Source organism: Bombus flavifrons, chromosome 9 (genome assembly GCF_040668555.2).
Source record: "Bombus flavifrons isolate JBK064 chromosome 9, iyBomFlav1_principal, whole genome shotgun sequence".
Classification (NCBI taxonomy): domain Eukaryota; kingdom Metazoa; phylum Arthropoda; class Insecta; order Hymenoptera; family Apidae; genus Bombus; species Bombus flavifrons.
In genome coordinates, this window is record NC_138450.1 from 1,260,496 (window position 1) to 1,285,273 (window position 24,778).

The 24,778-nt window shown below is 26.9% G+C and overlaps 8 protein-coding genes across 16 annotated transcripts; 4 read left to right on the forward strand and 4 right to left on the reverse strand.

Annotated features, from left to right (window-relative positions):
* Positions 1 to 70: 70 nt before the first annotated feature.
* On the reverse strand, positions 71 to 5,463 carry dock (SH2/SH3 adaptor protein dock). Of its 2 annotated transcripts, XM_069120246.1 has the most exons (4): positions 5,072 to 5,460; positions 2,855 to 3,087; positions 1,054 to 1,991; positions 71 to 872 (listed from the first exon to the last, which is right to left on the reverse strand). In XM_069120246.1, the coding sequence occupies exons 2-4, from the start codon at positions 2,871 to 2,873 to the stop codon at positions 651 to 653; spliced, it is 1,179 nt and encodes a 392-aa protein (XP_068976347.1). In that variant the 5' UTR covers positions 2,874 to 3,087; positions 5,072 to 5,460; the 3' UTR covers positions 71 to 650. The 2 variants fall into 2 exon arrangements, with proteins under 2 accessions (XP_068976347.1, XP_068976348.1); XM_069120247.1 differs by lacking the exon at positions 2,855 to 3,087 and having other exon boundaries at positions 5,072 to 5,463.
* Positions 5,464 to 5,509: 46 nt separating this feature from the next.
* LOC138183384 (uncharacterized protein MCAP_0864) lies at positions 5,510 to 8,179 on the forward strand. Its single transcript, XM_069120235.1, has 3 exons — positions 5,510 to 7,394; positions 7,488 to 7,547; positions 7,651 to 8,179. Exons 1-3 carry the CDS (start codon positions 6,213 to 6,215, stop codon positions 7,897 to 7,899), a joined length of 1,491 nt encoding a protein of 496 aa, XP_068976336.1. The 5' UTR covers positions 5,510 to 6,212; the 3' UTR covers positions 7,900 to 8,179.
* Positions 8,180 to 9,575: 1,396 nt separating this feature from the next.
* LOC138183392 (E3 ubiquitin-protein ligase RNF25) lies at positions 9,576 to 13,337 on the reverse strand. 5 transcript variants are annotated; one of them, XR_011174051.1, is made up of 8 exons: positions 13,147 to 13,337; positions 12,992 to 13,063; positions 12,236 to 12,476; positions 11,748 to 11,966; positions 11,352 to 11,663; positions 10,966 to 11,151; positions 10,703 to 10,824; positions 9,578 to 10,443 (listed from the first exon to the last, which is right to left on the reverse strand). XR_011174051.1 is itself a non-coding variant. In XM_069120256.1 (7 exons), the coding sequence occupies exons 1-6, from the start codon at positions 13,170 to 13,172 to the stop codon at positions 10,972 to 10,974; spliced, it is 1,050 nt and encodes a 349-aa protein (XP_068976357.1). In that variant the 5' UTR covers positions 13,173 to 13,337; the 3' UTR covers positions 9,576 to 10,824; positions 10,966 to 10,971. The 5 variants fall into 5 exon arrangements, 2 of the variants coding, with proteins under 2 accessions (XP_068976357.1, XP_068976356.1); XM_069120256.1 differs by having other exon boundaries at positions 9,576 to 10,824; XR_011174049.1 differs by having other exon boundaries at positions 9,580 to 10,824; positions 10,883 to 11,151.
* Positions 13,338 to 13,980: 643 nt separating this feature from the next.
* On the forward strand, positions 13,981 to 15,671 carry LOC138183396 (PRKR-interacting protein 1 homolog). The gene is made up of 3 exons (XM_069120260.1): positions 13,981 to 14,189; positions 14,398 to 14,577; positions 14,696 to 15,671. The coding sequence occupies exons 1-3, from the start codon at positions 14,091 to 14,093 to the stop codon at positions 15,014 to 15,016; spliced, it is 600 nt and encodes a 199-aa protein (XP_068976361.1). The 5' UTR covers positions 13,981 to 14,090; the 3' UTR covers positions 15,017 to 15,671.
* On the reverse strand, positions 15,131 to 19,735 carry LOC138183374 (HEAT repeat-containing protein 6). Of its 3 annotated transcripts, XM_069120209.1 has the most exons (13): positions 19,384 to 19,733; positions 18,968 to 19,216; positions 18,650 to 18,880; positions 18,322 to 18,576; positions 17,751 to 18,174; positions 17,391 to 17,683; positions 16,956 to 17,297; positions 16,636 to 16,883; positions 16,322 to 16,541; positions 16,171 to 16,248; positions 15,893 to 16,099; positions 15,658 to 15,774; positions 15,131 to 15,561 (listed from the first exon to the last, which is right to left on the reverse strand). In XM_069120209.1, the coding sequence occupies exons 1-13, from the start codon at positions 19,555 to 19,557 to the stop codon at positions 15,391 to 15,393; spliced, it is 3,009 nt and encodes a 1,002-aa protein (XP_068976310.1). In that variant the 5' UTR covers positions 19,558 to 19,733; the 3' UTR covers positions 15,131 to 15,390. The 3 variants fall into 3 exon arrangements, with proteins under 3 accessions (XP_068976310.1, XP_068976309.1, XP_068976311.1); XM_069120208.1 differs by having other exon boundaries at positions 17,751 to 18,576; XM_069120210.1 differs by lacking the exons at positions 15,131 to 15,561; positions 15,658 to 15,774 and having other exon boundaries at positions 16,065 to 16,102; positions 17,751 to 18,576; positions 19,384 to 19,735.
* Positions 19,736 to 19,820: 85 nt separating this feature from the next.
* RpL14 (ribosomal protein L14) lies at positions 19,821 to 21,059 on the forward strand. 2 transcript variants are annotated; one of them, XM_069120262.1, is made up of 4 exons: positions 19,821 to 19,913; positions 20,244 to 20,345; positions 20,589 to 20,783; positions 20,870 to 21,059. In XM_069120262.1, the coding sequence occupies exons 1-4, from the start codon at positions 19,911 to 19,913 to the stop codon at positions 21,017 to 21,019; spliced, it is 450 nt and encodes a 149-aa protein (XP_068976363.1). In that variant the 5' UTR covers positions 19,821 to 19,910; the 3' UTR covers positions 21,020 to 21,059. The 2 variants fall into 2 exon arrangements, with proteins under 2 accessions (XP_068976363.1, XP_068976364.1); XM_069120263.1 differs by lacking the exon at positions 19,821 to 19,913 and adding an exon at positions 20,094 to 20,115.
* LOC138183378 (KIF-binding protein) lies at positions 20,887 to 23,292 on the reverse strand. Its single transcript, XM_069120216.1, has one exon. The coding sequence runs from the start codon at positions 23,255 to 23,257 to the stop codon at positions 21,479 to 21,481; it is 1,779 nt and encodes a 592-aa protein (XP_068976317.1). The 5' UTR covers positions 23,258 to 23,292; the 3' UTR covers positions 20,887 to 21,478.
* A 7-nt stretch (positions 23,293 to 23,299) lies between these two features.
* LOC138183229 (arg8-vasotocin receptor) lies at positions 23,300 to 24,430 on the forward strand. The gene is given in 6 exon segments (XM_081833751.1): positions 23,300 to 23,344; positions 23,445 to 23,488; positions 23,675 to 23,941; positions 23,977 to 24,144; positions 24,146 to 24,241; positions 24,379 to 24,430. Coding segments are annotated over 6 exon segments (672 nt in total).
* The last annotated feature ends 348 nt before the right edge of the window (positions 24,431 to 24,778 follow it).

The window sequence follows — 24,778 nt, forward strand, 5'->3', positions numbered from 1 at the left end:
GCAGAGAAAATTTAATTTTTAAAAATATGTCGTAATAATTATACGCATAAAGGATTGAAAAACAACTACATTTTACCTGATGCACACTTAAATATAGTTTATTTACTTAAAAATTTCTAATAAATACAAAATCACAAATGAACACTTAGTCTTTGTCATAATTCAATACCAATAGATTCAGAGTAGAGATCCACTTAACCGGTCATAATTGCATGATAATTAACCGTTATTTGATCATTATATTTGCAGTCTACATTACGTGTAGTTGTAAATATATTATTAATTGTAATAACATGATCGGTCGTGTTTTACAATTACATATGGATATAAAGAGAAGCCTTGTGTCAACTAGTCAATTGTCATATAGCTGCCGTACAAATGTTTCGTTTCACTTAGCTTTGTTTGCTAAATAGTATGGAAGCTCCAATGAATGATAAGAACTGTTGGTGGTAATTACTTAGAGTAATAAATTATTTATCAGTGTAAATGGACAAACAATCAAGAAACACTAATATACGAGTTCACCAATTATATTAATTGTTATGTATAAACATACGAGATGTGTGATATTGATATTACTAGGCAGGCATTGCGTATCTTAAAGATACATTCGAAAGCGCATGGACCGCTCTTTCATGGCACGAATTTACCTAGCAACCATTACTACTGGGGTTGCCTTTTGGCAATGGGCGCACCAAATACAATTTCTCACCCTGCTTGTTAGTATAAATAGGCGCTCGTTGATAATGGTCTACTAATTGGTCTAGTGTATGGAATTTTCTTTGACCAATACAATATAACGCTCCTTCCACATGTACCCTAAAGTGTTTGTTACGTCCTGGAGCTTTTAAAGATACTGAATAATCTCCCACCTATATAAATGTTATAATATTTTTATTTAATGTTTATTGCATAATTTAAATTAAACATTTTATTATATTTAAAAGATTATCATAATGTATTGTTTGTTATTATCAGCGAGATGATATTTCAAATAAATTAATTTAAATATATAATAATCGTATTAATTAAATTATCTTTATTTGTACTTACATTAGTTTCACTATCTCTAATTAAAAAGTCACCATCATGACCATGTTGATTCAATAACGTGTCACATTGCGAACGTGAAATGCTACCATAGTACCAAGGTTTTCCAACAAGATGTGGTCTATCACCAGGATCTGGCCTTCTTTCAAGGGAGTCTCCTGTACTAATCTCACTACTTGTCATTCCTCTCTCACGATATGGTTGTGTCAAATATTCACTCAATTCTTGAAGATAATTACGTGGCACTAGACCTATTTGACCTTGACTGTTTCTTGCTTTATACCATTCAGGATCTGCTGGTGGACGGTCAAGGATTTCCAAACGATCACCTTTCTCAAAGGATAATTCTTGATCATTGTTGGAAGAAAATGAATAAAGCGCAACAACAATATCAAGAACATTTTCTGCCATTGCATACGTATGAAGAGTATCATCTGCATCTCCTTCTTCGTGAGTATAATTTGATGGAAACCATCCTGCTTGTGTACCACTTTGACCCCTCCACCAACCATCATTACTTTTTTCTAATATTAAGATTCTAGTGCCTTTGACGAGTGACAATTCATCTGCTTGTTGTGCTTGGTAATTGTACTTGACAACTGCTGTACCTATTGCTTCACTTGGATCAGCAGGTAAACGCCTAGCCATAATAGGAGATTCTACGGCTCTAGATGGTGAATTACTGGATGGTAGAGTTTTTGAGCCAGAGCCCTTTTTGACTTTCTTTTTAATACTGTCAAAAAGAGATGGCTTTTCCTTCTTGACATAGTTACTTGGCACATAGCCAGCTTGTCCTCTTGCACTTTGTACTCTCCACCAGTGTTTTGAATCATCGAGAAGCAAGTATCGTTCATTTTTCCGTAAATCTAACTCCTGAGCACCTTGTGCTCCATAGTCGTATTTGGCGACAACATAGCATACGTCGTCTTGACTTGTCTTGCCTGAAAATTGTCAGAATAATGAATTTTTTAAATATTGTATATTTTCAATTGAAATATAAAAATTTGATTATAATAATCCTAATTCAAATTTAAAGTTATTGTAAAAAAAGCTTTTAGAAAAATCAGATCACAGAATTAAAATTTGAATATTTATTTTAACATTTAAGTATAAAAATTAAATAAGACATAAATTGTTTATATATGTATATACTACTATATATATATTACTATATATATACCACATAATATAATATTTATTAATAATAATAATAACAATTGAAAACGGGAAACATAATTACTTAGATTCAGAAGATAAAATATCTAATATATACAGAATCTACTAAATTAACTAATCCTTAGATTACAAAATACATTAATAGTGCAGATCACTGTTATCTCTTAATAATCTCCAATTATAATATACTAAAATATTAATTTTAGATAAACTATTTAAAGCAATTTGTTATAAAATAATGTGAAATGTAAAATAAAGAATACATTTGTGTTTGGAATTTATTTATATTATGCCTTTTATATATTTTTACAATTCCTTTTTATAAATTACTTTAATTTATTTAAACTACCACACATATAAGATTTTAATATCTGCCAGCAAGTATAATTTGTTAGTTGTATTGAAACTGAAAAACATTATATAACATATTTTATACATATATTTATGTAAAATGTTATTTAATTTTTTTTGGTAATTCATTATTATCATATATTTTCAAATATAATGAATATATGTTTAGAAATATAGTTTAAAGGTATATCAATTAATTCTTTTTTAATAAACTATAGTAATATAGACATTTAAACAAATTTACATACAAAGCAAAGCATACAAGAATAAAACGTACCATGCTTCATGGCTGCCATGTGCGAAAATGGATATATACGTCTGAGTGTGGCGTGAGTAGCTGCTACTCACACACTATTTGCATAAATGTTAAATCTGCTTGTTCTGTGTCGGCAGCGTGAGTGCAGCAGGCATTCATTCTTTAGCTTTTTGTTTAGTGTTGATATACCTGCTGATTTCTTTGCTCAGAGTCCATCGTTCTCAAGGGTAGGGCAAGCAAGTGCATTACCAACACTTTAGAAAAAAATGAAACAATCATTAACTTGACATCATATACATTGTAAAATACAATATTTAGATATACTATCAGAAAAATATTATACTACATTATTACTTAATTTTATTGTAAGTTCACTTAAAACATACATAATATAATTATATATATATATATATATAATTTACCAAAAAAGGAAAAAAGACATTTATTTATTAAGTAGCATACTGAGAGTTATTTTATATTAGTACTATTTCTATAATTTTGTTAATATAACTAATAGCTGCTAAATTAAATGCTCTCGATATATATTTTATAATTAGTAAATTTTATGTAATATACAAACACATATACTTTTGAGTTATTCAAAGATATTATGTAAAATTTTATATATAAATAATAAACTAAAGTATTTATAAAGAACAGATATAAAATACATGCAATTATTTTCTTTGAATAAAGTCTACTTTGCTTTTTATATAAAAATTATCAAATTATCGACTTTAAAAGTAATAAAGACAACCATAAATTAATATAAAGCAATGAAAATTATTAATTATATATTATATTATTATTATAATATTATTAATTATATATTATATATATTATTAATGCAATATTATTTATAAATGTTAATATATATATAATTATATAATTACAGAATAGAAGATACAGAATATAAAATAAAAATGATAAAGATCAGTTTAAAGTTAAAACTTTTCTTAAACAAAATATATTCAAGAAATGTTAAACTATACTAAACTTTGATGCTAAAAATGTATATAAATTATATATGTACTTTAAATACAATCATAAATTAAATATATTTTAATATTATTGATATATACTTTTAATAATAGAATTTATATACAAAATGAAATATACAATAAAATATCTTTTAGAAAATATTGATAAAGAGAACATTAAACATTCATGCTAACTACAATGTATTATAAAGTAGAATGTACCTAACAAAAACACGCAAAATATTGCATTATTATTAAAATCTTTTATAAAGAAAATATGATGCAAAAGATAATTAATAAATTTGGAAAAGAAAATCAAAATATCAAAAATAACTGCAAAACTTAAATTATTACAGATAAAGCTTATATGGAAAGATTAAAATATAAACAAATGTAATGTTATTTTAACCATAACTTTCAACATCATAAAATTTGACAGTTGTTATAAGCAGATTGCAGATATTTATGCAAATTTTCATGGAAAATTGACAATAAAGTGGGCTATGGATTTGTTTATCTCTAGGCAATATTAAGCATATATTATTCATTTTGCATATTCTATATATTTCATGTTTTGCATATTCCTTCTTGAAAAACATATGGTAGTGTGTACAAAATTTATTTTATCAACTATATTACAAATTTTATGATGTAGTGTTAATGTTGTGTCATGTGAAACAATGAATATATGTTAAATTATAAATCAGTTTCAATTAATAAAGATCTAATTAACTATGTACTGCGAATTATAATCATAGTGTATAGTTAACAACGATTACATTATTATAAAATATTATTGCATATTTTACATGTTTTTTGCATACAGGTGATACATTTTATATTTCTATATTTTGTATATTTCATTTACATATTCTAACATATCTGAAATGCATAAACATCCGCACTCTAGTTATAACCGATAGATTCGATAAAACAGGCGAATGTGCCGCCCATTGTGAAATATTTACATACGCAGCAGAACGCGTATACACAAGAATTGTGACAATTATTTCCTGATCCCCTTCACGCAAACCTTGAACGAGAATGTGGTAACTTTCGAAGCACAGTATATAGAATATCGTTCATTGCCTTCTTGCCTACCATACTACAAAAGCAATGTAGAAGCGTGTTGAATGCAAAGGGGCAACAACTAGCACGAGTTTCAATTCAGCCGTTCTCTTTATTATTTATGAAATACTATAAAATAATTTATCGCTCTATTACTGAGAAAAGTAAACAAATAAATGCAATAGCTTACCGATTTTTAAACTTGACATATTCCTGCATACAAGCTTCGAAATTTTACGTCGTTATACAGCTTGTTTTCCCCCACCCCGGCACGCAGCCATGAACGGGAGCGACTAGAGTGTATAGGGGATTGAATCTTTATGGGGAATCGGGTCGAGGGGGGGGACCTGGAAATTAGGGAAAGATAGAACGAATCGTAGAGAACTCCATCCACCAAGAAGTTTTCATCACCGTTACGCTGTCAATAAGCATCGAACACAAAAATATAATATCAACACTTTTACCCACAATATTAATCTTCGCAAGTAAAATGCATAAGCAAAATCTTTGTGTGGATATTACAATATTTTTTGTTTGTTATATTTAGATTCATTTACACGACCCCTCCCGCAAAAGAACAGACCCACCCTTAATCCAAAGACGTTGAATGACCATGCGCGCTACTGAGTACTGAGATTATCGTCTCTGTGAAATTGTCTCTAAAACGATACTAGCGCCATGATATGAATAATCTTAATCGGCCTTAATATATCTTCACTTGTACAATCGATAGGTTACCTTCTGTGATTTTTTAATTATTTTTATTATAATATTATTGTGGACTTTTAGAGAGTCTAAAATTAAAAAGCATATATAGTTGATACTACTTTTTAGATTCAATTTCTAACAACAATATTATAATATCATAATTTTCCATCATAAAGTTCATTCTCATGAAGTACTTATGCTCTTTCCACAAATTGTATAAATTTTGAGATATCTATATTTGATGATAAGTATTTAAGTAAAGGATATATTTGCATGTGTACTATACACGTATGTAGTCGTATTCTTATATAAATATAATATGAAGTGACATTTAGACATATATATACAAATATACATAGTCTACAATTAACATATGTCATGTTCAGTATTCTTCATATTTACTAATATAATCATAAAAAGAATACCAAATACTTTCGCAAAATGAAGTATGTATGATATATATATTTTATCAAAATACGAGATGTTCCAAAGTTAACAGTGCTGGACTAGTATATTTCGATTATAAAATTAAATTACAACCTACTCATAATATGTTGCATTTAATGAGAGAAAACTTAGAAAAAATACACTATTCACATTAAATTACGGTATAATTTGGAATAATGGACAATTTATCTGATTCATTTAAAGGAGAGTTAGATTCTGTTACATCAACAGATTCTCTGCAATTGATGACCGATGAATTTCATATTAGACACTTATCAACACCAGATGTTTCAAATATAGAATTATCAAAACGTGTTGCATTATTAGAACTAGAAAATGAGCGACTTCGAATAGATTTAGAAAATATGCGTATTGAACTCAATGCCAGAATTGCTGCTAATGAAGGGCTTAAAGGAAAAATCACAGAATTGTATGTAGAAATGCAGTTAGTAGTTCAGGAAAAACAAAAATTACAAAATACTCTAACAGATGTAAAAAATCATTTAGATGCATCAGAAGCATCTGTTAAATGGTATCAATCTCAAGTACATGGTCTACAAGCAAGCAAGAAAACTTTACAATTAGAAATTGATACTTATCAAGGAATTTTGCAGCAAAGACAGCAAACAATAGCAAACATAAATGCTAGATATAAGCAATTAAACATAGATTATACAGAACTTCTTCAAAAACATAGAAAAGAAAAGCAAGATTTAGAATATGAGGTACAAAACTTAAAGACACAAAATCAATCAAACAGTATTTTAGAATCATTAGATATCAATACATCAAGTTCTCCAGATGTCTCCACAAAGTTAGAATTAACAGAAGATGAATTAAGAGATACAAAAGCAGAGTTAAAAACATTAGAAAAACGACTTTTAGGTAATGAAGTTTCCAAAGCATTGATGGAAAATGCTTTGGCTAAGCAACGTATATTAATTACAACTATGGAAGAAAATATACAGAAATGTGAAACTGAGAAAAATCAAACAGCTGATACATTGCGTAAAACGCAACTTGAAATTCAAAAGTTAAAATCTGAGAATGAAGCATTACAGACTACTCTGCTGTCTTCTAAACAGGAACAAAGTCAGATAGAAGATGCAATCTTTCAGTTGCGATTACAGTTAACTAAAATGATTGCACAGTATAAACTTTTAAAATCAAAAAATATAGAAGCAGAGGAAAAATTGAATTCAATGCAAGATGTAATAAATGAAAATAAACGTTTAAAAACATTATCATATGAAGCTAACACTGCTTTAATCAGGAAACTTAGACAAGAAAAACGAAAAGTTAAAAGTTTAGAAAATAAACTTCATGGAATTCAAATAAAGGGACATTTAACCACTATGGTATAGAATGTTATTTTATAATGTATATATAAGAGTAGAAGACTTTATTATGGAGGGATTACTTATAATTATCTTATAACTATTCTGTTTCAGAAAAACAAAATGGAAGTTTCTTTACATGAATGCCTAAAACAGGTTTTAATGAGAAATAAAGTAATTTTTTACATTAACTTTTTAACATAAATATTAATTGTTCATTCATAATCTTTTTATTTTTATCAAGAGATTTAGTATTAAAACTGGTTTTATCCTACAGGATTTAAAAGATCAATTGAAGGCACTAGCAAAAACTTCGGATGAAAGTATTGATGAAGGATATGGTGACAACAGTATTGTTAGTTCTGTTTCTATAGACATTCCCTCACCAAAATCTATCAGTCCAGTATTATTAGATGCAGCTTCCAATATTTTGCTGCAATGTAAGGACTTTTATAAACCAGTACAAACAGAACTTGAACAGTTAAAATTAAAACTCAATAAACTAAAGGAACAATATACTACATAGTATTAAATTATTTTCAATCATTTATGATTTTATTACATATCCAATGACTGGTATTCATAATATTGATTATAAATTAATTGTAAATATACTAACTTATTATTAATTTTATAATTTGATTGTTATAAGCATCCTAAGTTGAACATTTATTTGTATAAATTTTTTTCAAAACTAACAATTTATACATTCCTAATCAAGATAAAAATGCTATGCACAATTTTAAATACAAAATAGAATAAAAAAAGAATTATTTTTATTTGTTACTAAATTACATTAACTCAAGATTGAAACAAAGATATGAATGTATTAATATTACATACATATCGCTAAATTATTATATTGTTACTTTTACAATATATCCTATCTGCTAATTTTTATAAAATGAATGTAATAAAAGAGTCATAGATTCTATTTTATAAACATTGATTCCTTTCATTTATAAGTAATATCTATTATAAATGTTATATATATTTTTTTATGATAAATATATATATAATCACTTCACAGATATTTTTAAAATACTTTTTACATACCTTTTTCTTGATAAATAAGAATTATAATGAAGTGACTTTTTTTAAGTAGAAAAAGTGAAAATTACTATTTTGGCAACATTTATGATACGGTATATAACATGGGAAAATAAAAATTTTATGTAAATAATGTGCTTTGTTCTAATGCAGTGACATTGGATTAATGAAATAGAAATTCCAATATCCAATGAAGTCTTAGGATTTTATCAGAAGTTTTAGAAGCTATTAACTTTGCAACTAAGCAATAATAATATGGAAAATTATAGATTTCAGAAATAATAAAATAAATAAAGGGTCAATAATAGAAGACTATACTTAAGACAAATATATGAAATATAGGATTTTATAGAACAAGAATTGAATGTTTTATTAAGTCTTTTATTAAGCTGTTTGTAACATATTTTGCATTAATTATTTCGAAAACACTATAAATATTATTATATTATAATTCAATTCATTTTTAATTAGTCATACATTAAAATTTTATTCATGGAAAATTTTTTTGTTTATTGCATTTAATATTTGCTTAATATTAGTGCAATTTATATATAAAAGATTTTTTCATTGAATATTTTTATTACATTTGTAAGAAACATATATCAAGATTACAAAGATTCTATAGTTATAAATACATACTGAACTTCCAATTTTTAATTTTTGGCATAAAAAGTTATGTACATACATATTTATAAAATAAGCGTACTGAAAATTGAATTACACTTTTCTTCTCTTAAAAATATCACAGGTAAATATAGTATCGATATAAAGAAAACAACAAAGTTTTACTTTGAATGTATTGAACTAAATATAAGTTCTTTGGTACATGTATGTATAAATAAATATTATACAAAATAAGTTTAAAAATAAAGAAATATTATTCTTTCAATCTGATTTTAGAAATACATTTAATTCATTCATTTTCATCCTTTTTAAAAGAATGTAAGTTCAACAAGAAGATACAAAAATATTTACTTCTTTATTTCATATAATAAAAATTTTGTTGTAATGAAAATTAAAGATTTAGAAGAAACTTTCTGTATTATTCCAATTACACTCATATTGAACTAGGTAAAGTATTTTAATATATACAAAATATAATATAAAAAACAAATAGCTATATGGTATATAGATTTCATTACAATTTTCAATCAGACAGTTCTTTGTTCATTTTTGTTGAGACAAAGTGAAAATAAAGGTATTTTATATTGATTTACAGTATATTACTTTATATTATTTAAAATATAATTTACAAAAAATGCATAATATTATTGTTTTATGTTATATTTTGTTTAAAAAAGAATAAAAATAATTAATCTTTTTTACGTAATTTTACATGTGCTGAAACATTTTGTCGTTTATAAAAGCATTTTCTATTCTATTTTTAGAGATCATAATTACCTTAACAATATATAACTAATGTCAAATGTACCATTGCTATAAAGAAGAATTTACATTATTATAATAAAATTAATATCTTAATTTATTTGAATTGGAATGATCTAATGTTTTCATTCTTTAAAATTTTGTCCTATTTTATGTTATTACTCTTTTTCAAATATCACAATTACAAGGAAGATTTTTACATATTAACAAAACCTACTTTTGCACCCAACAAAAAAATATTTACAATAAATCTCTTTTTTAACAAGATGTTTAAAAATAAAATGAAGAAAACAAAATACAAATAAATTACAAAAATCAAAGACTTACATTTTTTCAATATATATACTACATGACTGCAGAAAACATTTTGCGTTGTTCACATTATTTTTTGAATAGTGTTCTTTCAGAAGTAGTGGTTGATTTATACATTAAACCAAAGTTCTCAACTCTTGAGAGAAAGGTATATTTCACATGTTAAACTTGATATATAATAGCATTACATACTTTTTCTAAAGATTTACATTGCTTCTGAATATATGCATAGAGCAAAAGTGAAATTTTCGATTCCTTTAAAAGGAATGAACAGGTATTTCTTTAAACACTGATCCATGTCTGCTCTGTTATATAGTACAATCTATATTATTAATAAATTTTTATATTAATAAATTTTAATAAATGAGTATTGTAAGTTATGAAATTTATGTAAAAATGATTAATTTGAAAGTGATACATGTTATTTTTATACTCCGAGACTGCTAAATTTTAAATGACTGGTATAAAATATTTTTAGTATAACATTTTGATTGGGTATCTTTTCTTCCTTTTGCTTGTTTGTAATATGCTACAGTACTTACAGCTCTGTATACATATTTATATTTAAAAAAAGAACTAACTTTTGTACGATTGTAGATCGTTTAAAAGAGCACCATGGCTTCAGGAGTCTCAATGGATTGGAAGTCTCAACATATCCCATTTTATACACCGCTATAACGGGAATGTTGCCGAACAATGAAACCTATAATTTTAGTACGTAAAAGTGATTTGAAATTAAACAGTTATTATATAATACATACACAATTATGCTACTAATGCTGTTCATATTATTGTATACACTTAGCAAAATAGAAGACCAGACAGTAAATAATTTATCTCGAACCCATTGTCATCTGGGAGTAGATTCCGTGTGCCTAACTCTGTCAAATTGACGACGATAATGAGTTCGTCCACGACCTCTGTTTCGATGGCCATGGTTATTATGACCTTGGTAATTATGATGTAGTTGCCTTGATTGATAGTGAGCATGATTTTGTGTCTGTGAGGACTGTTTTGATTGTGGCATTTGCTGAAGGAAATATTTTATTATTAAGGTATTAAAATTAAAAAAACAAAAAATGTAAATTATAAATATTAGAATCTTTAGATACATATTATCAATTATATATTTTTTCATTAACAAGTAAAAAATTTATGTAATAGTTTTTTATAATTATTATCTAGTTTGTCAATACAATCTTTATCATTATTTTTAACATATAAACATACCATATGATCAACAGGTTGCATATTTTGATTTGAATATGCATTTAAACTGGTTCCCGGAGGGTTGGGTCCTTCAGTAGTAGCACCTGGCTCATCTTCTGTTCTAACCAATGTTTTCACACCTTCGGCTTCTAAGTCAATTATACCACCCCTCCGTTGTTGCCTTAAGAATAATGCTGCCATTTGTTTTTGTAATTCTCTCAGCTCTGCAGTTACTGAAAAATCAATAGCAGCTTCAACATCAATTGGAGGTGGAGCAGACCATAGGCTTTCTACATCGCAATTGATGGATTCTCTACACACAGGGCATATGGCCTGAAACAATATGTTATGTTTAATGGTAACTAGGACTGTCACAAATTTTTTTAGTTCTATATTCATAACTACATATTAGTATACCTGGAATTTATTTGTTGCATCTTGTTGCCATTGTGGCAATTTTTCTTGTTCTTCTCTATAATATCGTTCTGCAGCAGCAACATGTGCTGCTAAACAATGTGAATGAAAATAATGATAACATTCAGTTTTTGTAAATTCATCTCCTTCCCGAAAACCATACAAACATATGGCACACTGATCCGTTGGAAGATTACTTCTTGTAAGGTGTTCTCTTATTAACTGTTGTAATAATATCGCATAGATACAAAACATAGCATATAGCCAATAAAATAATAGTTACAAAAGCACAATAATAAAACATAACATAATAATATCTAAAGGAAATAATAAATGAAACACTACAAAATCCTGAAGTAACTCTGATATAAATTGAATAGCAATATAATAAAATTTAAATATAACTCTTGTACATACATTTTACATAAGCTCAATGTATACTTCAACATATTTTATTATTTACAGAACACTTTCTAATATGTGATACATACCTCAATGAGTTCAAACATAACTGGTTGACCTATGTAATCCTTACATTTTGCTTCTGCATCTGATTGCATAAGCCTCACTGTATTTTCATCTAAACCTCTGGGATTTCTGAGACTAATAGTAGGTGATATATCAGGATATCCCACAGGTAACTGAACAATCAGTGTTACACAAACATATTGAGACTGTGAATCTTCACCAGTTGAGGGAAATAACACAGTTTCAATACATTCTGGTTCACCTCTGAAAAAACATTGATTTTTCACAATACATAAATTTCTAAATTCTCTAATATCAGTTAGTTTGTGGTTCAATGAGAATTTATAATATATATAATTAAAAAAAATATATATATATATGTATAAAATTAAAAATACTTCTAATAAATAATAACTAATATAATTAATATATGATATTGTATAAAATTATAACATTGACAGTGTTATTAAGGAATATCTGTTAAGCCTCCAAATTCATACATTTGTATGAAGATAAATATTCTTATATTATATTCTTTTATATTATTTATATTTTCTATATTACTTTACTTTACTGTTAAAATTCCTTCCTTTCCTATATAAGTACATATTTAAATATTAAATTTAATATGCTTTGTTAATGGAACAAATATTTAAATCATAAATAACATTTTCTAATGGTACATTACCTATAATTTATAATGATTGAAAGTCTCAAAATGACAATTGATTTAGTTCATTTATTAGGTTACAAACATTACATTCCCTAAAAAAACCTACCTGTCATTTTCTTTTATATTTAATTCATCATCAAGCAATATCGCTTTTAGTGCTTCAATTTCGTCAGTTACTCTATAAAATAGTTTAATATATAATAAAAAAAATGGAATATTCATTGAAAATACATTTACTATAAGACCTTGCTCAAAAATTACCTTTCATCTATTACGGTTTCTGACATTGTTCCTAAGATATATAATAATATGCTTTATTTTGTGAAAATTACTTCGAATTTGACAGCAGATCTTTTTTCAGTTTTCGGCGATTATAGGATTCTTGATAAGCGTCAATGTGCGTCAATATTGAAAGCCTTCTGCTACTATTACTGCTACCAACTGGATCGCTTCAGAATTATTGGTAACATATTACTACTGTCACTAAGAGAAAAATTTCACTAAAGAAAATAATTTAATTTTCCTGTAGTCACAGCTAAAAATTTTGTTAAACATTTTTACTTTTTTTATAACAAGTATTTTCAGTATAACAATATATAACATATCATTTACGTAATATATAAGAATATATCATAATGGAAAGTTCATAAAATTTTGCCAAAATAAATATAATAAAAATTATTAATTATAGGTAGTTAAATCTTAAGAAGATAAACTTTACTTTAAATAAAATATGTGATTTATATGTGTACATGTAATTATTAAAAAGTAGCACTTAACATTTTTTAGAATCATATATAAAAATATAGCGAACAAAATTTAATAAATAAAGTACGAAAGTTAACATTTATAATAAAAATTGTAATAAAAATAAAATTATAAAGAAAGTTGGAAGCATTATTAAAAATATAATGTACTGTAGCACATATATCAAAGATATAAATATACAAAAATATCTAACATTTTTTTAAATATTTTTTAATACATATATTTATGATTTAAAGTTTTTCTTATAAGACTAATTATACGATTATACTTTTAAATTTGTGTATATCTGGAATCGATGTAATTAAATCGATTTTGTTTTCTGCATATTTCACTTTTATTATCATGTACATAACCTCTCTCTGTTACCATTTGAGAAGAATTGTGAATTAGTTTAAAATTGATTGAATTAAAATTCTTTTTTTTGGAAATATATTATAATGTCAGAAAATAAAGAAAAAGAAGAAGAAAAACCTGTTGTTGCAAAGACGGCAATTGATTTGCAACGCTTAAAACTTCAAAAATTAATGAAAAATCCGGTAAATATGTCGAAATATTTAAAAATCAATCTTAGTTGTCTTTTTTCTTTAATTCCTAACGAATATTAAAAACGTGGGTGTCAGAAATATTTTATTATTTCATATGTAGGATGCCTAGGAAGATTAGGAAAGAAAGATTAGGAAAGAAAGATTAGATGTATATAGGATATCTAGATTATCATCATAAAATGTTTATTTATTGTAATAGGAAAAGCCTATCATATTACCAGAACGGCCTAAAGCTAAAAGTACACCTACAGTACCAGAATTTGTTCGTAATGTAATGGGTAGCAGTGCTGGTGCTGGTAGTGGAGAATTTCACGTATACAGACATTTAAGGCGTAAAGAATATGCAAGGCAAAAATTTATTCAAGAAAAAGGTCACAAGGTAAAATAGAAATAATTATAAAATGTAAATTTATGTAACTGAAGCTATTTTCATAATTTACTTGCTTTACATTATTAACTTTTATAATTTTGTTATATGTTTGTAATGTTTTCACTAGGAACTTTTAGATGAAGAATACCATAGAAAGATTGAAGAAAATAAAAGAATAGCTGAGGAAATAACTGCAAAGAAAAGAGCAAAAAGATTAAAGAAAAAACAGAAATGGAAACAAAAGAAAAAGATGAAGACTGGAAATGTAGAACAGCATAACAAAAGTTCAAATGCTGATTCAGATGAAGAAAGTTTAGATGAAGAAGAGACAGGAGATAAAAATGATAATGAGGTCCAAAATATATCTAATAATGAAGTTAAAGATGCAAGTTCTATAAATTTAGATGAGAATCAGTCTAAACAATCGAATACTTCTGTAAATACATAAATAAGAATGAAGTTAATGTTGCAGGAAATATGTGTAAATATAAACAATTCAGTTTCTTAGCAAAGATAAATAAGATTTAAATTAAGACGCCATGTAATAAAAATAATATATATATATATTATTATACATATAAATTTTATTTTTAAAAAAATTCGAAGAACATATTTGTTAAATAAATTTAGTCTGCGCTTTAATATTCTGTACATCTTTACACGTTCATATACATACATGCTTATATACTTACGTATATGTTTATATATTGTGTAAATAAACATGTATGTATGTTTCGGCACAATTATTGTTAGAATTTCAAATGTTGGATGCACATGAATATGTATTATTAATATACAATTAATTTATTATTTTGTTAATTGTTAAGTTAAGACAACACTATCTAGATTGTCATATCTCTTAGTTCTTTCAAAAATACTTGCTAAGACTTGAGCAATCTTTCGTTCTTCTAATAAGGAAGCACTTCTCATATATTTTTCTAATTGAGATTTTGCCTTTATTAAATCTCCCATTTTTTCAGGCACAATGATCTCCTAAAATATAGAAAGGTTGCAAAAATGATATAATAATATTTAGATATTGATTCTGTACAATTTAATTTTTTATTGATTCATATATTAAAATCATACCTGAAACTGTTTCACATAGTTCGAAACATCATCTACATGTTCGCTTATTTCTGTCCAAAGATTTTGCAAATCTGACACTTCTGTACAAGTAGCCACATGACTAAGAGTAAGGCATAACTAAAAACATATATTGAAGATATTGACAGACTAATGTTTAATGAACTATGCTAGAATTTATTTAGTATTTAATATTATTTAATATTTAGTAATTACCTATAATTTTATATTTAATTACCTGTTGAATAAGAGCGTCACGGTGAGGATATTCGATGTAACTTGGTACATGCTGAGAATTTTCAAATGCTAAGATAAGACTCTTCCATAAAGTTATAATATACTTTCCGTATGAGTTACAGGAATATAATGCCCACGCTGCGTTAGTACGCACTTTGAAATTCGGACTATCGCAAATCAAGTTACACAATACAGGAAACACCTGATCCTACTAAATCAATAAAATTGTATTGATTATGATAAAAAAATTAAAGAATTTACATTCTGTTCATTACATACCCGCCAAGAAGGTTGTAATATATTATCTGGATTGTTACTTAAAACTAATCCCAGAGCTCGACATGCATTCCAACGAACCTTTAATTAACATAACAGTTAATAATGCAATAAAAGAGTTATTGATGCAATAACAATTTTTTAATTTATGTACCTTCATATCATTTCCTACAGTAGCACAATTTATAAGAGCCTCTAATCCTGATGATGTGTCTTTCAGTATGTGTTTGTTAGGACATAAGTACAAAATACTTCCAAGAGCCCGAACAGCATTGCACTTTACTTTATCATTGTCCTTAGATGCTTTAATACTGACTTGATAAATTTGTGGTAATAACATTTCCAAAGGAATAGGTTCTACTTCTTCGTGATTTCTACAAGGACAGATTTTTTATTTTGACAGAAAAAATTAAGTTGTAAGCAAATATAAAAGATATTAATTAACTATTTAATATGTTTATAACTAACGTTTCTTTAGAGAGGCAATTGCATAAATTAGCTAATGCCCAGGCTCCCTTAATACGAACGCCAAGATTTTTATCATCAGCAGATAAACAAACTATATCAGCTAAATCCATTAAAAATCCAGTTTCTTCTTTCAATGCAGGTAATGTGACTAACATTCCTAATGCTCGCAATCCAGCAGCTCTTACAGCACTTTCTTTATCATGCACTGCGCCAAATAATATTGTAATGATTAGAACTGCTTTCTGTCTCTAAAAAAAAGTTTATATGAAATGTGTATGTATAATAAATTTTAATAATACAATTTTTATATAAATACTCACTTGAAGTTGGGCAAATATAATAGAATTAATACTGCCTAGACAATCGCATGCAGCTTCTCTTATTATTGTTTGTGGATGTTGAAGAAGGGACGTTATAGGATCAAATATAATATTCCAAAATATTGAAACATTTTTATCCTCTGAATCAATATTCATGAGACAACCAGCCATAATTTCTAGAGCCCGACAAGAGTGTAAGATTATTTGTGTTTCAGAATCTTGTATGATTCCTACTAAAGTCATTGTAATTAACTCTGTATGTGGAAACACAAGACTTCCAGTACTAAATGCCATTCTACCAATTAATTTTAGTGATTGAAGACGAACAGGTGTACTCATTGTCTAAATAATTGGATACATGATTATTTATTTTCAAAAAAATTCTATGCTTTTTATATCATTCATGTAAAATTTTAACTTAAAATGTAAGTATACCTTATTTGATATATTTTCCAAACAAACATGAATTAAAAAACAAATATTTGTTTCTTTGAATAATTCATTATTGTATTCATTTATCAAATTACTTTTTAGATCTTCAATATCTATCTCTTCTTCTCCTTCTTCATCTTCTTCTGTATTGTCACTAACTGAAATATTCACAGGTTGATCTGATGCTATGTTTACAGCAGATTGCTTTACGAGTATTTCAAATATTTCTGGGGTTATTGGATCACAGGAAGCAATAGCTTCAAAAACTGACAGTGCAGCAACACGAACTGTTGGATCTATGTAAGACATAATAAATATAAAATTTTATTTTTGAATAAGAAGGTATATTAACAATAGAAATACCTTTGTGAAATATGTATGGTCTACAATTTCTCATTAATTTTGTAGCAAGTCCTGTTTTCAAACGTGTATATGGTGTGCCTTGAACTAAAGCAGCAGCACATTTTAAACCATGAGTTAAAACAGCTACATTTGTTTCACCATTTAAAATCAAACATAATGTGAAATGCAATTCTTTTATCATTAGGCATACTGTGCCAAAAAAGGTAATAAAAGATGTATGATGAACATCTTCTGCATGCATTAGAAAAGGTTTAGCATCTATCAATAATTCTGTTAGTGTGCTTAGCATATGTTGCTTCACTTTAGATACACATTCCTTTAAAATGCTTCTAGTCAATACTCTAGCATTGTTTCGTGATCCAGTGGCAACAATTTGTGGCCAAAATCCAAATATTTCACGACTTGGTGAATTTTCAACGAGTACCTGCAGTAACCGTACAGATTCTAATCTTACTTTAGAATCCATAAAGACAGAATTATTACTTTCAGTATCTGAGGTATCAGAATCACTTGAATATAAGCTAACTCCTTTGCATTCTGGTACAGTGTTATTTTTTACTTCAGTACCAACCTTTTTAATTGGTAGTTTTCTTACTTTTGCTTTATGATTCTTCAAATTCTTACATTTAGGAATTATATGAATTCGTTCTGGAAGATTCATTACTGCAGGACGAAGTAGCTGTGGTTTTATGGGAGGATAGTCCTTGAGACCATAAAATAAAAATGCTTGCACTACTCCCAAAATTTCTCCCATGAAATCAATGGAATGTGGCAACATTTCATTAACTGTTATTATTTGCAGAATATGTAAGCACGAACATAATATCTAAAAATTTAATTTATCAATAATGATAATGAAAACTACACAGTTTAATTTTTATTCCATATTTATTACTCACTTTCGTATGATAATATTTATTGTCATTTAAATATAAAGAAGAAGAAACAATATCTAGTGTGATATCTTTAATGATATATATCAATTCTTTTGCTATGAAAGTGCTATTATAGCTCATTAAAATTCCTTCTAAACAACTAATTGCACTATAGTGAATTTCAGACCATTGTACATGAGATAGATTTAAATACTTTTTTAGTAACTGATCATCTTCAATTAATAATTTCAAATACTGAAATAATATGTATTGTTCTAAATATTATGCATTTGTAATATTTCATTTATAGATATAAAACGATTTTAAAAAATTTGTACCTACATGATTAATATTACCAAATTGTTTATTTGTTAATAAACTTTTTAGGGTTAAAAGCATATTATTATGCGTAATTGGTAAGGCAGATTTAAAAACTTCTATAATCCATTCGTTGCAATATATAAATGTTTGTTCTTGAAGCTCAATATTGTTTTGAGCTATATTGACTAATAGTTTACAAAAATTTTGTATCAAAACAGTTTCTGCAGGCGTAATGATAATACATAATTGTTCAATCAGCAATTGTACCGCCTAAAATGTTATTGAAAAGTAAAGCAGCAATTTTTATATTATGTTTTTGTTTTGATTTAAACTAACAATCAACTAATATAAGCTAAATTACTTGATACATATTTTAATAAACATTATATATTAAAAAAAATTAATTACAATGAATTAAATTGTTTGTTTAAACTTACATCATTATTTAAACTTGTCAAATATCGATAATCAAGATTATTAAGATCATAAAGGTAATTGTTGATCAACTTTGTTTCACTATTTTTCTTCCTTTTTGTCAATACAAGTAGTTTTTCTACTATACAATCAAATTTAGTGGTATAATCTGTAGAATCAACTTGTGTTAAAGCCATATTTGTATCTTTTTAAATATAACTATAAAACATTTTGTGATGAGAAATATTTATTTCGCACAAGAATTATGTCATCACAAACGAAATTATAAGATCTCGTGTCCTAGGAATTGAAGTAGTACAATACCGACTCGATCACATATCGACTACATAGTATATATGAAAGTCAAAAATGAGATTTAATGCTGTAAGTTTAGGAACTATATCCAATATGTATTTGGGGTTTACTTATGCTACATCTAGGGAATTTTATTGTAAGACAATTTTAATAGAGACAACTTACTTTCAACAGTTGATATCATCAATGCTTTATCCGGTTATGGATTATATTGGTCTTTCGTTTCCGGTAAACCATGGTAAGTGAAGTGTGGTTTTAAATTTGGCGTGCATTGCACGTATAATTTATAGTATTTATATATAAAGGGTGTTATTTTAATAAGAAAATCTTCTACGTACATTATATAGTTTAATTTACATTTATTTATTTTTGACAATGTATAAGAAATATAAAAAATTATTTGATATAACCTTACACCTATCACAGTTTTCGGCCACATGGTAGTTGTATTTGTGTGTTGCAAATTATTGTTTATACCTATACAGACAATAACTGATATAAAATTCAGCTGTAATATGATAATTGTTCATTATTATTAAAATAATGGGATTGTTTCTTTGTTCAATAGCCGTTCCAAAGGTTTGTAGAATCTGGTCGCGTCGCTTATGTGAGCGATGGCCCGTACAAGGGTAAACTCGTTGCTATTGTAGACATCATCGATCAAAATCGGGTAAGATAATTTTATAAATATGTTATATCTTTTATTGAATGTTAAATTGAAATATTTAATATTGTACAAAATTGGGTTTTTGTTTTTTTAAATAGTAATATAATGATGATCCAATATCTTGATAGGAATTGCCGACTGATATTTAATTGATGTCATTATGCTTTAACTGATGCCAAAATATTTAATCGTTTCTTTTTATAGATATAATAAACATTGTATATTAAACTTTAGTTATGTTTCTAGGTTTTGGTTGATGGTCCTGCTTCAAATGTCCCACGTTCTGAGATGAGATTAAATGAGCTCCACTTAACTAAATTCCGTATACGTTTTCCATATACTGGATCCACCCGTGTTGTACGTAAGGCATGGGAAGCTGCAAATATTAATGACCTTTGGAAACAGACTATGTGGGCAAGAAAGGTTGAAGCTAAGAAGAAAGTAGGTTTAATAATTTATAAAGAATATGTTCTCATATGTAATTACATTTTGCGTAGTAACTAAGATACATTTTTATTCAATTTCAGCGTTTGGAACTTAGTGATTTTGACCGCTTTAAACTAAGAAAAGCAAGACAGATCAGAAACAAAATAAGAACCGTTGCGTTTTACAGATTGAAAAAAAAGGTTAAGAAAGTAAAGGCTACTGGTGCCAGTAAAAAAGTGGAGAAAAAATGATTTCTTATTATATGAAATAAATACAAAATTGTCTTATAATTACATTGATTGTTTTTGCATACCTTTTATCTACGTGTTAAGAAAATAAATTAAAAGTAACTAGGAAACTTTACTAGCAACAAAATTTATTCATTTATAATTTTTCATTCATTGTTTAAAATATGCAATATAAATTTTAATCTGAAAGAAAAATGAAATACATGTACATTACATTTTTATATCATTCGTATTTATATTATCATTCTATCATGATATTATGAAGGAATTGTTACAATTACGAAAACGGAGTATTAAAATTTATCACAACAATAGAGGTGAAAGAGATGTGGAATTGAATCAAAATGCTCTGTAAGCAATTCACAATTTACGCAAATAATGTTAAATTGAACAGCTTATTAAATTATGTGTGCATCAATGAAATATAGCTTTATTTAACAATTATTTCTTCTTGTAACATATTTACTTTGATTGATAATGATTTGATTTAAGTACCGATAAATTTACCAATTCTTTGCATAGATTTAATTCTACTTTCATCACCTCAGCTGCTTTAGGATATTTTTCACAATAATCAATTATAAATCTATATGCATTAATACTTTGTTGCGTATTTTGTAATTGGATGTTTTTGTCAGGAGATATAATTTTATTGTACAATCTGCCAAGCTGGAAGTAAGAAAATAAGGCTGGTTGCATTATTTCATCAGGAAATTCTTGTATATCAGAACTACAGTTACGAATATGTAAGGAATCGAGAAACGCTTGAAAATTCTTTATGGAATTTTTTGTTAAATGATTAATTTTTGTTAACGCTTGCGGTGCAGGTTTTTCATCGGACGATTGTAAGCGGTCAAGTTTTATATCAAGAATATCAGAGTATATTTCTCCTAATTCAATCCAAATTTGTCTGCAAGCAGATTCGTAATACTGAGGGTTTAACTCTTTGATAACATTTTCTAATATGTCTATTCTCCTTTTGTGCATTTTTGCTTGTCTGTCTTCATGCTCTTCAAAGAATGCCAAATATTTATAAGTTGCAGAAATATCTTGTATAATTGATGTATGATCAGATGCATAATTTTCTAAAGTATAATATGTTTTAGCTTGCTCTAACCATTTTTGAACATTTAGAAAGACTAATTTAGCATCTTCAAAATCTAATAAATATTTATCCGTAATCTGATTAGCAATTGACTCTATCTCTTTTTCTAGGACATTGAACCTTAGGTCATCAATTATCTTTGAAGAATCCCTATTCAACTGATCATTATTCTGTTCTGATTCTGTTTTGTGTAAAAGTCTTTCTTTTGATAACATCAGAAGCAAAATTCCATATTTGGCCCAACATCTGGCAACATCTGCACTTCTGTGATTAAAATTTTCCCACTCAGCTGCAAGTGCTTCGCTTTCTCCATTATTTTTAGTTTTCTCTTCCAATATATTTTCATATTTTTGTAATATGTAAGTTGCAGCTGCTAAATGATGTCTTGCTTGAGTAAAACTAGTATTTTCCATAAGGTATTGCGACAATGTGGCTGCGTTCAGTGCCCAATCGATATAATCTAAATCTTGCATAATGTCATTTTGACCTAATTGTCTGCACAGGGTCATGTGACAATATATTGCAGACTGGCGATGATCTTTCAAGGAACGATATACCTGAGCTAAATAATATAACGTTAAAGTATGAACTTTCTCTAACACATCTTTAGGACTTAGTTCACATTCAACTTGTTCAATGCCAAAATTCTGGGCCATATTAATGGGGTCTCTACATGAGTTATTAGTATCTATAAAGTCATTGTAGATTTTCTTTGCTTGATTTAAAAAGTCTTTTGCTTTTGTAGGTTGATTCCATTGGGACCATATAATACCCAGCTGATTCAAAGCGCTTAATACTGGTAAAACAGCTTCTGGTTCTAGCTCTTTTTTTTTCAATAATTTTATACATTTCATGAATTGTTCTTCGCCTGTTTTTAATTCTTCCGTATCGGCATGTAATAAACCAAGATTTAAGTGTACCACAGCAAGCATTATTATCCCCTCTTCTTTTTCCTCCTCTGGCATATCTATCAAAATGTTAGTCAGATCTACTTCCATCGAGTTTAATACTTCGATTGCCTGATATTTTATTTTATACGGTTCGTTTTCCGTTTTGTGTTTTTCAAGATCATCCAATAATTTTCGAACATCCTTGAATTTTGCTCGTATGTTTGCAATTTTATCTTTCGACTCCATGCCGTACTGTCTCTAAAACGTAAATACAAAACATTCTCGAGCATGCTCATTAGCTGGCTACATAATGATCTGAAACGTCACAACATGGCGATCTGAACATTTAAACGTAGTTGCATGAATTCACCTGAATATTTTGATATATTAAGTATGAGATCAATTATTTAAAAGTATTTAAACATATTGGTAGATATTGGTAGATATATTACTGCAACTTGTATGGAATATTACTTTCCGCTAATTAATCAACTTAATAGAAATAGTTGTTAACAGAAATATAGGACTATTGAAAGTTTTGTTACATTTTTTCTAAACTAAAAGTTAATAAAAAGAAACGATAATATTTTTTAAATTATATTTCTATTTACGAAAAGTTTATCAATTTAATTCAATATTTAATTTAATAATTCAAAATAATGATAGATTTCAGAAAAGAAAAATATTTTGTAAAATAATATAATTTTTACAATCATTAGATCCTTATTTAAACATATTCATTCTGACAACAATAGCAATTGATAGATATCACGCAATTTGTCATTCTCTTAATTATTATAACGTTATCTCCAAAAAATCCACGATTATGGTATATTGTTCGTGGGTTATGGCAATTCTCTTATGCCTACCGCAAGTTCGTAATATTACATGTATATACACGTTCTTTGATTTTCTCATATTTCTACAAACGTAATATTTTCATATTATTTCTGTCAAACACATAGTAATGTTCGACAACATTTCAAGTTCGTTATGAGAAAATTTGCGTTATTTGGTAAGATCTATCTACCATATACATGTATCAGAATGTGCATAAACACGTGGAAACATTATGCTATTGCAGAGTTTGTCAATATAAAAAGATATAAGAGCACCAACTTCCTGCAACAAGATTAAGGCTTTGATTAATACCGTAAAGCAAACGATAGCATTAATCATTTTATATTTAATTACGAAAACGTCATTTATCGGATATTCACTGTGGGCAACGTGCAATCAAAAAATGTTTCTTTTTCCTTTATCAATAGTAATAACAATAATAATAATAATAATAATAAAATAATAAAAAGAAAGATCATTTGATAATTCAAGAAATACAATGCCAAGTTAAATAAAATTGTTTACAGGACTAATTTTAACAATCCTCAAGCTTCTAAAAAGTCTCATAAATTGTATTAATCTCTGTATTTATTCATTACACAATTATGTATTGCGAATTTTTTTAACGACTTATTTTCCTAAAAAAGACATTTACATTTAAAACAACTTTTCTTCTTTAGATAAAAATGTTCAGCAAAGAATGTCCAAGTTACTATTTCAAAATTCTACAACGTTTTAAATTTAAAGTATACAACGGATTTTTATTTCAATTTTTATATTTCAAAGAGGTAATATCATGTTACTATATATATTTTATAACGAAAATATATTTTATGAACGAAAATGAGTGGTAAAAATGAGCTAGTTGTCAAATGATACGATTAAGAACTCCTGTGAGAATAATTTAATATATTCGATATCCGGTTG